Raw genomic sequence first — 15,594 nt, 5'->3', positions numbered from 1 at the left:
TTGTTCACAGCCAAACAGGCTGTGAACAAAGCAGGCTGGCAGCTCTGAGTGTTCTCCTTTGTGAACAAAGCAGACTGGCAGCTCGTAGTGTTTAGGACTCCAGCATGAGTCTGAAATGCTTGCTGCCAGGGCTGGTAGGGAGACCCCTAGTGGTCATTTCTTCAAAGTGGAAAATTTAATAGAAAGAAGCATATTTTTTTAATAACATGCAATTGTGAAGTTATTCTGCATACAATAATCTATAATATTTCAAAAGTTTTTTTGATGAGAGGTACCCTTTAAGGGGTTAAATGGCAAGACAATGGAGGCGGGGAGGTTGTCCAGAAGGTGTTTTTTTTTTTGTTTTTTTTTCCAATTCAAAAGTTTTATTAGAAATTTTCAAATAAAATGTAAACAATTCACCAAGTGTTAGTGCTGTAAAACAGGAGGTAAGAGATGAGCAGGTAAAGCATACATTAGAGCAGTGTTTCCCAACCAGTGTGCCTCCAGCTGTTGCAAAACTACAACTCCCAGCATGCCCGGACAGCCTTCGGCTGTCCGGGCATGCTGGGAGTTGTAGTTTTGCAACAGCTGGAGGCACACTGGTTGGGAAACGCTGCATTAGATGATAAAAAAAAAAAAGGTTTGTGCTGTTCAATGACTTCTGCTATCTTGTATTTATGGTCACCCTGTGTTATGTTGAGATCACTCCCCGTGTAATTCAATAACCTCGTATTGGATATTACATGAAGTTTCGTGTTCTGGGATTTAGCCAGATCCCTGAAAGATTCGTTCTATCTTCCTAGTATTTTAGCATAGCTAAAGACGAAGCTGACAAGTCATGAATGGGACACAAAGCCTGTGTGTATGAAGCCAGAGATGACCCACACCAAGTCGCCCCGGGCCCTTCCCTCCCCAGAGCCAAACTGATTCATAACCAGTCTAATGAGTGCACAGAAGGGCCCCATTCATTTCGGGGGCCCGGGAGCCACTGCAACAGACAGCAGTGAGGGGGCTGGGCGCTGGACATTAAACTAAGGGGAAGGAGAAGAATGGAGACTCTCAGAAAAGGAGATGTGTGTCTTGTGAAGTCATGTGCAGCTGGAGGGGAATCTATAAGGAATTGTCCGCTCTATCATGTTAACTCCTATAGAGCCCGAAACTGTGTATTCTTATTATCTGCTGACTCCCTGCGGAAATTTCTGAAGTTCCTCCACCAAAATCACGTTCAGGACTAGAAAAACAGTGCCACACCTGGCCACAGGTTGTGCGTGGTATTGCAGCTTAGCCCTTTTCAATTAAAGTGTACCCGTCTTCAACAAAAACTTTTTATATAATGTAGATAATACCATTATATGTATATATTTGTAATATACATTGGTTAAAAAATATGTAAATTTTTGTCCCTGCAGCTATTGTCTGTGTGTCTCTATGAGGAGTCCAAATACAGGAAGTGGGGGTGGACAAGCAGGGCTCTGTGCACAAATAAAAAGCAGGACCGTGTGCACTAAGGCTCTATAACATGCTCCTGGCTCATACGTCAGGATGATTGACAAGCCAGGAGTCTGCACAGATCCCTGCTTGTCCCGCCCTCACTTCCTGTATTTGGACTCCTCACAGAGACACACAGGGAATATCTGCAGGGACAGCATTTTTTCACCCAAAAATATACACAATTTTTTACCAATGTATATTACAGATATACTTATAATGGTATTATCTACATTATATAAAAAGTTTTTGTTGACGACAGGTACACTTTAAATGCAGCCACGATGCAATACCAGACACAACCCATGGATAGATGTAGTGCCATTTTTTTTAAAATTTTGGACAGACCCTCAGGCTAAGTTTCCACTTTTTTTTTTTTTGGGCAGTTTTTGGAATACAGCCACTGCAGTTTTTTCTCCAAAGCCAGAAGTGTATTCATAAGGAATAGGACATATAAAGGAAGGGCTTATACTTCTCCTCCCTATTGGATCCACTTCTGACTTTCGCTCAAAAACTGCAGTGGCTGTATTCCAAAAACTGCCAAAAAAACAAACAAAAAACAAGTGGAAACTTAGCTTAATGCTCCAAGGTCTCTGTATAGCAGCATATATACAGTACAGACCAAAAGTTTGGACACACCTTCTCATTCAGAGTTTTCTTTATTTTCATGACTATGAATATTGTAGATTCACACTGAAGGCATCAAAACTATGAATTAACACATGTGGAATTATAGACATAACAAAAAAGTGTGAAAATCTGTCATATTCTAGGTTCTAGCCCCCTTTTTCTTTGATTACTGCTTTGCACATTCTTGGCATTCTATTGATGAGCTTCAAGAGGTAGTCACCTGAAATTGTCTTCCAACAGTCTTGAAGGAGTTCCCAGAGATGCTTGGCACTTGTTGGCCCTTTTTGCCTTCACTCTGCGGTCCAGCTCACCCCAAACCATCTCGATTGGGTTCAGGTCTGGTGACTGTGGAGGCCAGGTCATCTGGAGCAGCACCCCATCACTCTCCTTCTTGGTCAAATAGCCCTTACACAGCCTGGAGATGATTGGGGTCATTGTCCTGGTGAAAAATAAATGATGGTCCAACTAAACGCAAACCGGATGGAATAGCAGCCGCTGCAACATGCTGTGGTAGCCATGCTGGGTCAGTATGCCTTCAATTTTGAATAAATCCCCAACAGTGTCACCAGCAACACCATCACACCTCCTCCTCCACACCAGCACACCTGTGAAGTGAAAACCATTTCAGGTGACTACCTCTTGAAGCTCAAAAAGAGAATGCAAAGAGTGTGCAAAGCAGTAATCAAAGCAAAAGATGGCTACTTTGAAGAACCTAGAATATGACATATTTTCAGTTGTTTCACACTTTTTTGTTATGTATATAATTACATGTGTTAATTCATAGTTTTGATGCCTTCAATGTGAATCTACAATTTTCATAGTCATGAAAATAAAGAAAACTCTGAATGAGAAGGTGTGTCCAAACTTTTGGTCAAGGACGAAGTGAACCTCTCAATACACCCTGGTAATACAGGATACCGAGAGAAACAGACATGCTCATAGTTAAAAGGGGTTATCCAGGAATTTCTTTCAAAAACCGCTCCCTGTCTGTCTCCAAGTTGGGTGTGGTATTAAAACTTGGCTCCATTCACTTCAATGGAACTGAGCTGCATAACCACACCCAACCTGGAGACAGATGGGGAGTGGTTTATTGATGGAATTCCCTCTGTTTTTCTATTCCTGGATAACCCCCTTAATAAAAGGTCTAAGAAAGGTCTGAGAAAGCAGAGTGACAACCAATATGGCTGACATTATAACTTCTGCAGGGGTTATCACCTAGCTGATCTAGCATCTAAACTAGTAAGGCTGTTGTACATCTTATAGTCCTAGGTCACCAGAGCTTTCCCATGGAGTGTCACCTGGATCTCCCTAATTCTTTAAAGGGGTATTCCAGGATTTTTTTATTTTTATTTGACTATGCTACAGGGGCTGTAAAGTTAGTGTAGTTCATAATATAGTGTCTGTACCTGTGTGTGATGGTTTTCTCACAATTCTTCTGTGATTTTCACCCCAATATTTATTTTTACCAGCATACAAAATGACTGTTGTCTCAGATTTTTCCCAGGTTGCAATGCGGCCGAGACCTGACTCACTAGTCAGCTGATGACAGGGAGCCTGTCTGCTTCAATGGGTGGATGGATCACTTGGTGGGAGAGATATCAATCTGCAACTAATGCAACAGCTGTAGGCACCCTGATTGAAAACCACAGGTCTTTTGAATGGATGCAGCTCATTTATGTTTCAATGGGTGGGGTGGCTGATGTGTGGGAGGGAGGAAAATGGAATTATGGGATTTGTAGTCAAAAAAAGAAAAGTCAATCAGGGAATACAAGTTCACAAAAAGCTAGCCACAGTGTTATGGTAATCTCATGACATAGCCATTTGGCCCCAAGACAAGCGCAGATCCTTCCTAAGCATGTGCATTACTGTCTGGCAGGTACATACTAAAATCACCTTATGGTGGAGAACCCCTTTAGAGGACGTGAATGAATGGTAAAATACGATGTAATCCAAGTGGTATTGATAAATAGTAGGTTTTTATTTAGCATGCCTTTACAACAAACGCGTTTCGGGAGGCATGTCCCTTTTTCAGTGTGAACAAGGCTGGACCAGGCGTTTGTTGTAAAGGCATGCTAAATAAAAACCTATTATTTATCAATACCACTTGGATTACATCGTATTTTACCAATGGTTGGCGCCATCACAACCCGGTATTTTTTCTTCTCTCCTCTGTGTAGTGGATTCGTGTTGCTAACATCGGCAAGGAGCTGAGCCCTAGTCTGACAACCGGGTGGGTGCACCATTATTGCAGGACATGCTACTACGGCTGTTGTGTCCCTTACACACCAAGAAAAGGTGAGCAAACCCCTTTTTGACTTGAATGTCAACAGTGTATAGCTTACCCAGACGTACTGTTCAATGAGAAGCTCTGCTTTTAATTGTGATTTAATTCTTTAGGGGTAATATCAAGAATGTGGGATAAATGGGTGAACTTTTCTATGGAATCTGCGCTGTCAACTATGGAAACAGATATAACCAAGAATGCTTAAAGGGGTACTCCGCCCCTAGACATCTTATCCCCTATCCAAAGGATAGGGGATAAGATGTCAGATCGTCGGGGTCCCGCTGCTGGGGACCCCGGGGATCGCTGCTGCAGCACCCCGCTATCATTACTGCGCAGAGCGAGATCACTCTGCACGTAATGATGGGAAATACAGGGGCCGGAGCATCGTTACGTCACGGCTCCGCCCCTCGTGATGTCACGGCCCGCCCCCGTCAATACAAGTCTATGGGAAGGGGTCGTCACGCCCCCTGCCATAGACTTTGGATAGGGGATAACATGCCAGGGGTGGAGTACCGCTTTAAAGGGGTACTCCGGTGGAAAAGATTTTTATTTTTAAATCAACTGGTGCCAAAAAGTTAAATCTGCGCTGTGAACTATGGAAACAGATATAACCAAGAATGCTTAAAGGGGTACTCTGGTGGAAACATTTTTTTTTTTAAATCAACTGGTGCCAGAAAGTTAAACAGATTTGTAAATTACTTCTATTAAAAAAAAATCTTTACCCTTCTAGTACTTTTTAGCAGCTCTATGCTACAGAGGAAATTCTTTTCTTTTTGAATTTCTTTTTTGTCTTGTCCACAGTGCTCTCTGCTGACACCTCTGTCCGTGTCAGGAACTGTCCAGAGCAGCATAGGTTTGCAATGGGGATTTTCTCCTGCTCTGGACAGTTCCTCATACGGGCATCAGGTGTCAGCAGAGAGCACTGTGGACAAGGCAAAAAAGAAATGAAGAAAGAAAAGAATTTCCTCTGTAGCATACAGCTGCTAAAAAGTACTGAAAGCGTAAAGATTTTTTAATAGAAGTTATTTACCAATCTGTTTAACTTTCTACCACCAGTTGATAAAAAAAAATAAAAAATTCCACCGGAGTACCCCTTTAAATTAAATAGGTAGCAGTTTTACAAACACTGGACAGCTGCAGGTTGAGGCTACCAGGGCATGCTGGGAGTAGTAGTTGCATGTCTGCTTGACAGCTAGAGGTTGAAGGTAGAGATGAGCGAACTTACAGTAAATTTGATTCGTCACGAACTTCTCGGCTCGGCAGTTGATGACTTTTCCTGCATAAATTAGTTCAGCTTTCCGATGCTCCGGTGGGCTGGAAAAGGTGGATACAGTCCTAAGGAGACTCTTTCCTAGGACTGTATCCACCTTTTCCAGCCCACCGGAGCACCTGAAAGCTGAACTATTTTATGCAGGAAAAGTCATCAACTGCCGAGCCGAGAAGTTCGTGACGAATCGAACTTACTGTAAGTTCGCTCATCTCTAGTTGAAGGCCTCCGGTGTAGATGTTACGAATGGAAGCATTTGTAGCGTGCGGGCTGATATGACTATATGAACAAATATTAGAAAGCACAGACCGCAGAGAGATGCTGCTAGTAGAATCATCTACATATTTCCCACTGAGGCTAAAGGAAGAGCAGGGAGATCTGGAAAACTCAGTAAAGGAATTGGCTGAGTTATAAATAGGATAAAAGGAAAGGAGAAAATTCCGGGTATTTGGCAGGAGCCTCAATGAATGACTGTGAATGAGTGTGGAGCGTATGAATGAGCATGACTAGCGCCCATGTCCTGTGTGTCAGGGTGTGACTAAATAGTATTTGCGTGTAAAGGCCCAGGGGGTGGGATCCCGCTGCCGATCAGGAGCAATGCAATACTTAGCCCAGTGGTGCCCAAACTGTGGCCCTCCAGATGTTGCAAAACTACAACTCCCAGCATGCCCGGACAGCCAACGGCTGTCCGGGCATGCTGGGAGTTGTAGTTTTGCAACATCTGGAGGGCCACAGTTTGGACACCACTGACTTAGCCCATTAGACAGAGACCAGAGGGTCTTTGAGAGGATGTGCAGCCTCTTCAGATCTATGATTGCTGTGTATGTAGCGGTCGCTAAAAGAATGCATTTGTGGTGAGCCATGGGGTGCGATGTGAGGTGTATGGGGCAGATGTTTTAGTCCAGGGGTAGATGGTGTTAAAGGGGTATTCCAGGCGAAAACTTTTTTATATATATATCAACTGGCCCCGGAAAGTTAAACAGATTTGTAAATTACTTCAATTAAAAAAATCTTAATCCTTCCAATAGTTATTAGCTTCTGAAGTTGAGTTGTTGTTTTCTGTCTAACTGCTCTCTGATGACTCACATCCCGGGAGCTGTGCAGTTCCTATGGGGATATTCTCCCATCATGCACAGCTCCCGGGACGTGACATCATCATTGAGCAGTTAGACAGAAAACTTCAGAAGCTAATAACTATTGGAAGGATTAAGAATTTTTTAAAACAAGTAATTAACAAATCTGTTTAACTTTCCGGAGCCAGTTGATATATATATATATATATATATATATATATATATATATATATATATATATATAAGGTTTTGCCTGGAATACCCCTTAACACCTAAATGTTCGTGACGCCAGGGCGTGGTTTTACCGAGAATGGTAGCATCGGTAGTCCTAGTTAGGCAGGGAAATAATAGTCCAAGGCAAGGTCAGGGTTAACCGTAGCTTTACTGAGGTAGACAGATGGTAACAGTCTTTACAGCTAGGCCAGGATCCCAGAGAGGTGACCAGTAACACAGGGGACCTCGCAGCTTGCTGGGACTTGCAGTGACTTGACAGACTTTAGGACAGCCACGATGACTATAATAGACTTGACTGAAGATAGTGACAGCAGACAGAGATGACTTGACTTATTGACTTGTGGCTGTAATTTAGGCTTGAGGCCTCCAGATGTGCTGGACACTGGCTCTGAGACGTCTGGACTGGACTTGACCTCGGGATCTAAGAGCAATGAATGATCAAAAAGAAAGATTGCAGCTCCTCCCTTCCATATAAAGGGGGGCTGAGCAAGGAGCCCATAGGCTAGCTGCGGGTCATCTGGTCACCTGGTGCTCTCTGGGTAACAAAACATGTGACTTTAACATGTGACAACTATTATCATGTGACTAATAACCATGTGACCCTATCAAAGGTCCTTTACACATAATATACAATTATACAGATTATAAAGGTACACTGCAGGTGAGCCCTGGGGACGTGCAGGGACTCAAGTTGATAGGATTGTGAGATGCATATCCCATACTGGGACATCACACATTTATTTGTGGTGTCCCGGTGCAGGAGCTAGTCCTGTACCATCCTTAAGTCCCCTCAGGAAGAGTCCCTTAGGTCCATTGGGCTCTCCTGAAGGGCTCCCTCCTTGTTGTCTCATGTAAATTCAATGTTTATTCGTTATGTGTTTCTATTGTTCATATGTATAAAGTTGTACAGTTTGTATAAAATGTATAGGACTTTCCTTGGTCATGTGACCTCCTGTCATGTGATATACCCAGAGTTCCATGGGCACAGGATCCCCAGGCATTAGCAGCCAATGGGCTTTAGTCCAGCCCCCTAGTATATATATATATATATATATATATATATATATATATATATAAGGGGCTGTAGTCTCTCAGTTAACTCTCTTATCTCCTGGGCCTAAAGAAAGCATAAAGTCCTGTATACTGGAAATTAATCTAATCTACGCCAAAGCCTGAAGAAACGCAGTCACTTCTAAAATGTGAGTTACAATTCTCTCTACAAATCCAGTGACGACTACTCAGCTAAGGAATATATTAGTAGCACAGTGGCCTAAATATCTCAATAACTACAAGTCCAACCAAGCCTGCGAGGTATCCTGTGTCCCGGTTGCCTCTGTGGAAACTGCATTACTGTAAAGACTGTTTCCCGAATATTCCTGAAGTAAAAGTTCCAGTTATTACAAAACCCTTGCCATGGACATTCCTTTATTGCATACCGTTTTTGGGTTGGTTGTCGGTGGTTATTATATCAAAACAACCGCATCCTGGCGTCACGAACACTAAGGGGTTAACAAAATCTTGCTCCCAGGGTTAATACCACCAGACCCTGCAACATACTGCAACACCCTGTGGTCACCACATATTTATATCAGTACAGTGACCCCCCCGACCTACGATGGCCCCGACATACGATCATTTCAACATGCGATGGTCTCTCAGAGGCAGCATCAACATATGATGCTTTTGTATGTCGGGGCCATCGCATAAACGGCTATCCGGCAGCGCAGACTGCTTCAGCTGCCACCGGATAGCCGTTTATGGTGCCCCGTGTGGTCCGCTGACGATCACTTACCTGTCCTCGGGGCTCCGGCGCGTCCTCTTCGGGTTCCCCTGCATCGTCGGCGCTCTCCATCATCGTCATCACGTCCCTGGGCACGCCGTCCCGTCATCCAATAGGAGCGGTGTGCGTAGCGACGTGATGGCGGCGACGGAGAGCGAGGATGCCGGGGAAGCAGAGGCCTTGCCGGAGCGTCGGAGACACCCCGGGGACGCGGCGACAGCGATGGAAGGCGACATCCAGGGCAGCGGTGACGGTCCGGAGCGGCGGGGACAGGTGAGTACAACCTCCAATACCAGTGGTCTTCAACCTGCGGACCTCCAGATGTTGCAAAACTACAACTCCCAGCATGCCCGGACAGCCGTTGGCTGTCCGGGCATGCTGGGTGTTGTAGTTTTGCAACATCTGGAGGTCCGCAGGTTGTAGACCACTGTCCTATACTTTACATTGCACGGATCCCTCAACATACGATGGTTTCAACAAACGATGGTCCATTTGGAACGGATTACCATCGTATGTTGAGGGACCACTGTACAAAGTGGCCAGGAGAAGCCTCCATGGGGAGTAATTATCGCGGAGGGGGCACTTTCTGTAAAGCCAAAAATTATTGGTTAACCAGAAACAAAATATTTGCCAAATGTATTACTCTATTATTATAATACTTTTATGAGTTTTATGTCTTTTATAACACAAGAGTATTGAACGTCACGTAGAACCACACTACGTTTTGCTATACATTCTGATACATCTTTTGTGATATATATTGTAAAAATATCTGACAAGTCCTGTTAAATGTCTGATATAACACCCTCCTCCTATTCAGGGGGGTCCCGCGCACCGTGTTTATAGTGTCCCCCTTATCGTAAGATTAAAAAAATCGCTGACGTCGGGAGGCAAAAATTGCAACAACTTACGGGGAAATCACAATCGGATGTAGGAACTGCACCTGCTAGCGATGAAGCTGATGCCCTGCAGATGGCCAGGCGGTGTTGTCACAGGGACGCTGTAGTGTAGTGACGCTGCTCAGATAGTGACAGGTTCTGCAACCGTTACACACTCCAAGGTAGAAATATGAGTAAAACTGAAATCTGCTTCTACAGCGGGACGACTGACTCACTGACCACAAGATACTGTGATGAACACTGCAGACTGACAATACCCAGACAAACACAGTGCCTCCCAGCATACTACCACCTAATGCCACCGTCACTGCACCAGAGTGAGGGCAAGGGCGTGGGTATAGGGTGCCACCTTTATTGCAAAAAAACATACCGGCTATGCAAATTTGCATAATTAATTATATATGTGTGTGGTAACTGCCTTGGGGTGTAGTGTAGCTGGGGTGTTGCTTCCGTATATGAGGGGTTAATTTAACCCCTGTCACTCGTGATGCCAGGGTGAGGGTTAAGACGCTGAGGTAAATCTCCGGCCTATCGCCACCCTTCCCAGAAACGATAGGTGCGTGCTTAAATGAATGAAGGTCCACAATAGAGATGAACTTGCATAAACTTTACTGAGGTACTTGCGGTACATCCAATTAACAGCAACAGTCTCAGTAATACAGTCTCTATACAGCACGGCAGTGATTGACAGATGCTGCGGACCATTGATTTATCCAAAGGATTAATAGAATTAGGATTGGTGCAAAGAGACGTTACAGGAAATGTGAGAAGAACCCCATGACAACACTTCATAGTCTACTACTGGTCTGGCACCATCTCAGCAAATTATTTAACCCCTTAAGGACTCAGGGTTTTTCCGTTTTTGCACTTTCGTTTTTTCCTCCCTACCTTTTAAAAATCATAACCCTTTCAATTTTCCACCTAAAAATCCATATTATAGCTTATTTTTTGCGTCGCCAATTCTACTTTGCAGTGACATTAGTCATTTTACCCAAAAATGCACGGCGAAACGGAAAAAAAAATCATTGTGCGACAAAATAAAATAAAAAACGCCATTTTGTAACTTTTGGGGGCTTCCGTTTCTACGCAGTGCATATTTCGGTAAAAATTACACCTTATCATTATTCTGTAGGTCCATACGGTTAAAATGATCCCCTACTTATATAGGTTTGATTTTGTCGCACTTCTGGAAAAAATCATAACTACATGCAGGAAAATTTATACGTTTAAAAATGTCATCTTCTGACCCCTATAACTTTTTTATTTTTCCACGTACAGGGCGGTGTGAGGACTTATTTTTTGCGCCATGATCTGAAGTTTTTATCGGTATGATTTTTGTTTTGATCAGACTTTTTGATCACTTTTTATTCATTTTTTTAATGGTATAAAAAGTGACCAAAATACGCTTTTTTGGACTTTTGAATTTTTTTGCGCATACGCCATTGACAGTGCGGTTTAATTAATGATATATTTTTATAGTTCGAACATTTACGCACGCAGCGATACCACATATGTTTATTTGTTATTTTTTTACACTGTTTTATTTTTTTTATGGGAAAAGGGGGGTGATTCAAACTTTTATTAGGGAAGGGGTTAAATGACCTTTATTAACACTTTTTTTTACTTTTTTTTGCAGTGTTATAGGTCCCATAGGGACCTATAACACTGCACACACTGATCTCCTATGCTGATCACTGGCGTGTATTAACACGCCTGTGATCAGCATTATCGGCGCTTGACTGCTCCTGCCTGGATCTCAGGCACGGAGCAGTCATTCGTCGATCGGACACCGAGGAGGCAAGTAAGGGCCCTCCCGGTGTCCGATCAGCTGTTCGGGACGCCGCGATTTCACCGCGGCGGTCCCGAACAGCCCGACTGAGCACACGGGATACTTTCGGTTTCACTTTAGAAGCGGCGGTCAGCATTGAGCGCCGCTTCTAAAGGGTTAATACCGCACATCGCCGCGATCGGCGATGTGTGGTATTAGCCGCGGGTCCCGGCCGTTGATGAGCGCCGGGACCGAAGCGATATGATGCAGGATCGCAGCGCGATCCCGCTTCATATCGCGGGAGCCGGCGCAGGACGTAAATATACGTCCTGCGTCGTTAAGGGGTTAAAGGGGTTATCAGGGAAAAAACTTTTTTTATATATATATATATATATATATATATATATATATATATATATCAACTGGCTCCAGAAAGTTAAACAGATTTGTAAATTACTTCTCTTAAAAAATCTTCATTCTTTCAGTACTTATGAGCTGCTGAAGTTGAGTTGTTCTTTTCTGTCTATGTGCTCTCTGATGACATGTGTCTCGGGAACCGCCCAGTTTAGAAGCAAATCCCCATAGCAAACCTCTTCTATTCTGTGCAGTTCCCGAGACAAGCAGAGATGTCAGCAGAGAGCACTGTTGTCAGACAGAAAACAACAACTCAACTTCAGCAGCTGATAATTATTGAAAGGATTAATATTTTTTTATAGTAGTAATTCACAAATCTGTTTAACTTTCTGTAGCCAGTTGATATATATATATATATATATATATATATATATAAAAAGTTTTAACTTTACTGGTCAATGAAGTTAATAAAATAAAATCATATGAAATGTCAAGCAACGTCCTGTTTAATATGAGCCAGACAGCATCTACGAGTGTTAGACCTTCGCACCTACACAGACAGATCTCTAAAGAACTGAATGTAAAAAAAAACCTCATTCTTTAAAGGGTTACTCCGCTACCCAGCATCCGGAACATTTACTTCCAAACGCTGTGTGCAGGCTTCTGTGTTCACGCTCGCCCCCTCGTGATGTCAAGGGCTGCCCCCTCAACGAAAGTCTTTGGGAAGGGGGCGCGATGGCCGTCACGCCCCCTCCCATAGACTTGCATTAAGGGGGCGGGACGTGATGTCACATGACGGGGCGTGATGTCACGAGGGGGGCGACGTGAACACGGAAGCCTGCACACATTGTTCGGAACTCAATGTTCCGGACGCTGGGTAGTGGAGTAACCCTGTAATATGCAACAACTCTGCTCACAGGGGGCGGGGCTGTGACCACTACTCATTTGTTTTTATGAATATGTTTTCTAATTGTCACCATGAACTTAGCTGCGCTCAATTTATCAAAACCTGTGCAGAGGAAAAGTTGACTAGTTGCCTATAGCAACCAATCAGATCGCTTCTTTTATTTTTAAAGGCCTTTTTTTTTAATTACAGAAGCAATCTGATTGGTAGCTATAGGCAACTGGTCACATTTTCCGCTGCAAAAGTTTAGAGAAATCTCCCCAAATAAGTATTGGTCAAAGGTACAAAAAACTGTTCCAGTTGTAAAACACAAAGCGCCAGCATCACAGCTGCTGTAAAACAACAACAACAACATTACAACTAAGTCTATAAAGAACATTGTCTGCCATAAGTGATCAGTATTACACCCCCCGCTCCATAGATTATAAGAAATACCTGTTATATCTGCTCCCCATGGCACCTCCTGGATGGCCAGACCTTTCCACAATGGATGACTCCACTTGTGCTGATCCTCATGTACTGGAAATCCATAAGGGATAAAAGGATCCTGGAAACTGGAATTCTGCAAATACAGAAGAATAGAACAAAAGTGTGAATATTCATTGTGACTGATCAGTTCATTTTCCATTCAGCACAGGGTCTACAGGCTCTCAAACCAGAGCAAAAAAGCGGCATTAGGTTTTAGGGTTACATCCTTTATTATACTCCAGAGCTGCACTCACTATTACATTACATATCATATCCTGTACTTATCCTGAGTTATATCCTGTATTATATGATATTGATTTTTAGGGCCGATACCCATAATCTGTGAACTTTCAGGTCCATAGCCGATAACTTATACTGATATTTCGGTATAAGTTATCGGCTATTAAGGCCCCGCAGAAGCCGCTGCAGATCAATTATTTAAAGCGGGCACTTTAAATCAATGAACTTCAGCGGCTTTTGCGGGGCCAGAGACTGCCGCTGCCACCCGCTTCTCTCCCCTGCCTGTCCTGGGGTCCTCCTGAGTCCAACCACCACAGCCGCTGCCCCCTCTGTCTATCCTCTGGCCAGATACAGCCGCTGCCCGCTTCTCTGCCCCTGCCGGTCCTGAGTCCAACCACCGCCGCTGCCCGCTTCTCTCCCCCTGCTTGTACTGAGTCCAACCACCGCCGCTGCCCGCTTCTCTCCCCCTGCTTGTACTGAGTCCAACCACCGCCGCTGCCCGTTTCTCTCCGCCTGCCGGTCCTGAGTCCAACCACCGCCGCTGCCCGCTTCTCTCTCCCTGCTGGTCCTGAGTCCAACCACCGCCGCTGCCCGCTTCTCTCCGCCTGCCGGTCCTGAGTCCAACCACCGCCGCTCCCCCATTGCCTCCCCCATCCCCGGTTTAAAATGACCTGTTCCCGGGGTCTGCACTACTTCTGGCTCTGACGGCGTCCTGTGCTGTCACTGTGCACACTGACATCGTGTTGAGGATGTCACTCGTCATTGTGCAGCGCACAGGAATAGCACAGGACGCTGCAGGAGCCAGAAGTAGTGCGGACCCTGGGAACAGGTAATTATATGGGGGAGGCAATGGGGCAGTGGCGGCAGTGGTCTCTGGCCGGGGAGGCAGGGCATTATCGGCAAGGTAATTGCCGATACCGATAACATCCAAAATCATAAATATCGTCCGATAATATCAGCCAAACCGATAATCGGTCGATCCCTACACACTATTCTGCTGGTGGAGTCACTGTGTACAAACTTTACATTACTTATCTTGTACTGATCCTGAGTTATATCCTGTATTATACTCCAGAGCTGTACTCACTATTCTGCTGGTGAGGTCACTGTGTACATACATTACATGACTTATCCTGTACTGATCCTGAGTTATATCCTGTATTATACTCCAGAGCTGTACTCACTATTCTGCTGGTGAGGTCACTGTGTACATGCATTACATTACTTATCGTGTACTGATCCTGAGTTATATCTTATATTATACTCCAGAGCTGTACTCACTATTCTGCTGGTGGAGTCACTGTGTACAAACTTTACATTACTTATCTTGTACTGATCCTGAGTTATATCCTGTATTATACTCCAGAGCTGTACTCACTATTCTGCTGGTGAGGTCACTGTGTACATACATTACATTACTTATCCTGTACTGATCCTGAGTTATATACTGTATTATACTCCAGAGCTGCACTCACTATCCTGCTGGTGAGGTCACTGTGTACATACATTACATTACTTATCCTGTACTGATCCTGAGTTATATCCTGTATTATACTCCAGAGCTGTACTCACTATTCTGCTGGTGGAGTCACTGTGTACAAACTTTACATTACTTATCTTGTACTGATCCTGAGTTATATCCTGTATTATACTCCAGAGCTGTACTCACTATTCTGCTGGTGGGGTCACTATGTACATACATTACATTACTTATCCTGTACTGATCCTGAGTTATATCCTGTATTATACTCCAGAGCTGTACGCACTATTCTGCAGATGGAGTCACTGTGTACAAACTTTACATTACTTATCTTGTACTGATCCTGAGTTATATCCTGTATTATACTCCAGAGCTGTACTCACTATTCTGCTGGTGGAGTCACTGTGTACAAACTTTACATTACTTATCTTGTACTGATCCTGAGTTATATCCTGTATTATACTCCAGAGCTCTACTCACTATTCTGCTGGTGGAGTCACTGTGTACAAACTTTACATTACTTATCTTGTACTGATCCTGAGTTATATCCTGTACTATACTCCAGAGCTGTACGCACTATTCTGCTGGTGAGGTCACTGTGTACATACTTTACATTACTTATCTTGTACTGATCCTGAGTTATATCCTGTATTATACTCCAGAGCTGTACTCACTATTCTGCTGGTGAAGTCACTGTGTACATGCATTACATTACTTATCATGTACTGATCCTGAGTTATATA

General features: G+C 43.8%; 1 protein-coding gene across 1 annotated transcript in view; it reads right to left on the bottom strand.

The window, feature by feature from the left end:
• Positions 1-15,594, bottom strand: part of ETS1 (ETS proto-oncogene 1, transcription factor) — a 137,370-nt gene that overhangs the window by 87,071 nt on the left and 34,705 nt on the right. Inside the window, 1 exon segment of the mRNA XM_056544306.1 lies at positions 13,099-13,225. Coding sequence (XP_056400281.1) covers positions 13,099-13,225 — 127 coding nt within the window.

This window comes from Hyla sarda, chromosome 10 (assembly GCF_029499605.1).
Source record: "Hyla sarda isolate aHylSar1 chromosome 10, aHylSar1.hap1, whole genome shotgun sequence".
In the NCBI taxonomy this organism is placed as follows: domain Eukaryota; kingdom Metazoa; phylum Chordata; class Amphibia; order Anura; family Hylidae; genus Hyla; species Hyla sarda.
This window is presented reverse-complemented; position numbering and strand designations above follow the sequence as displayed.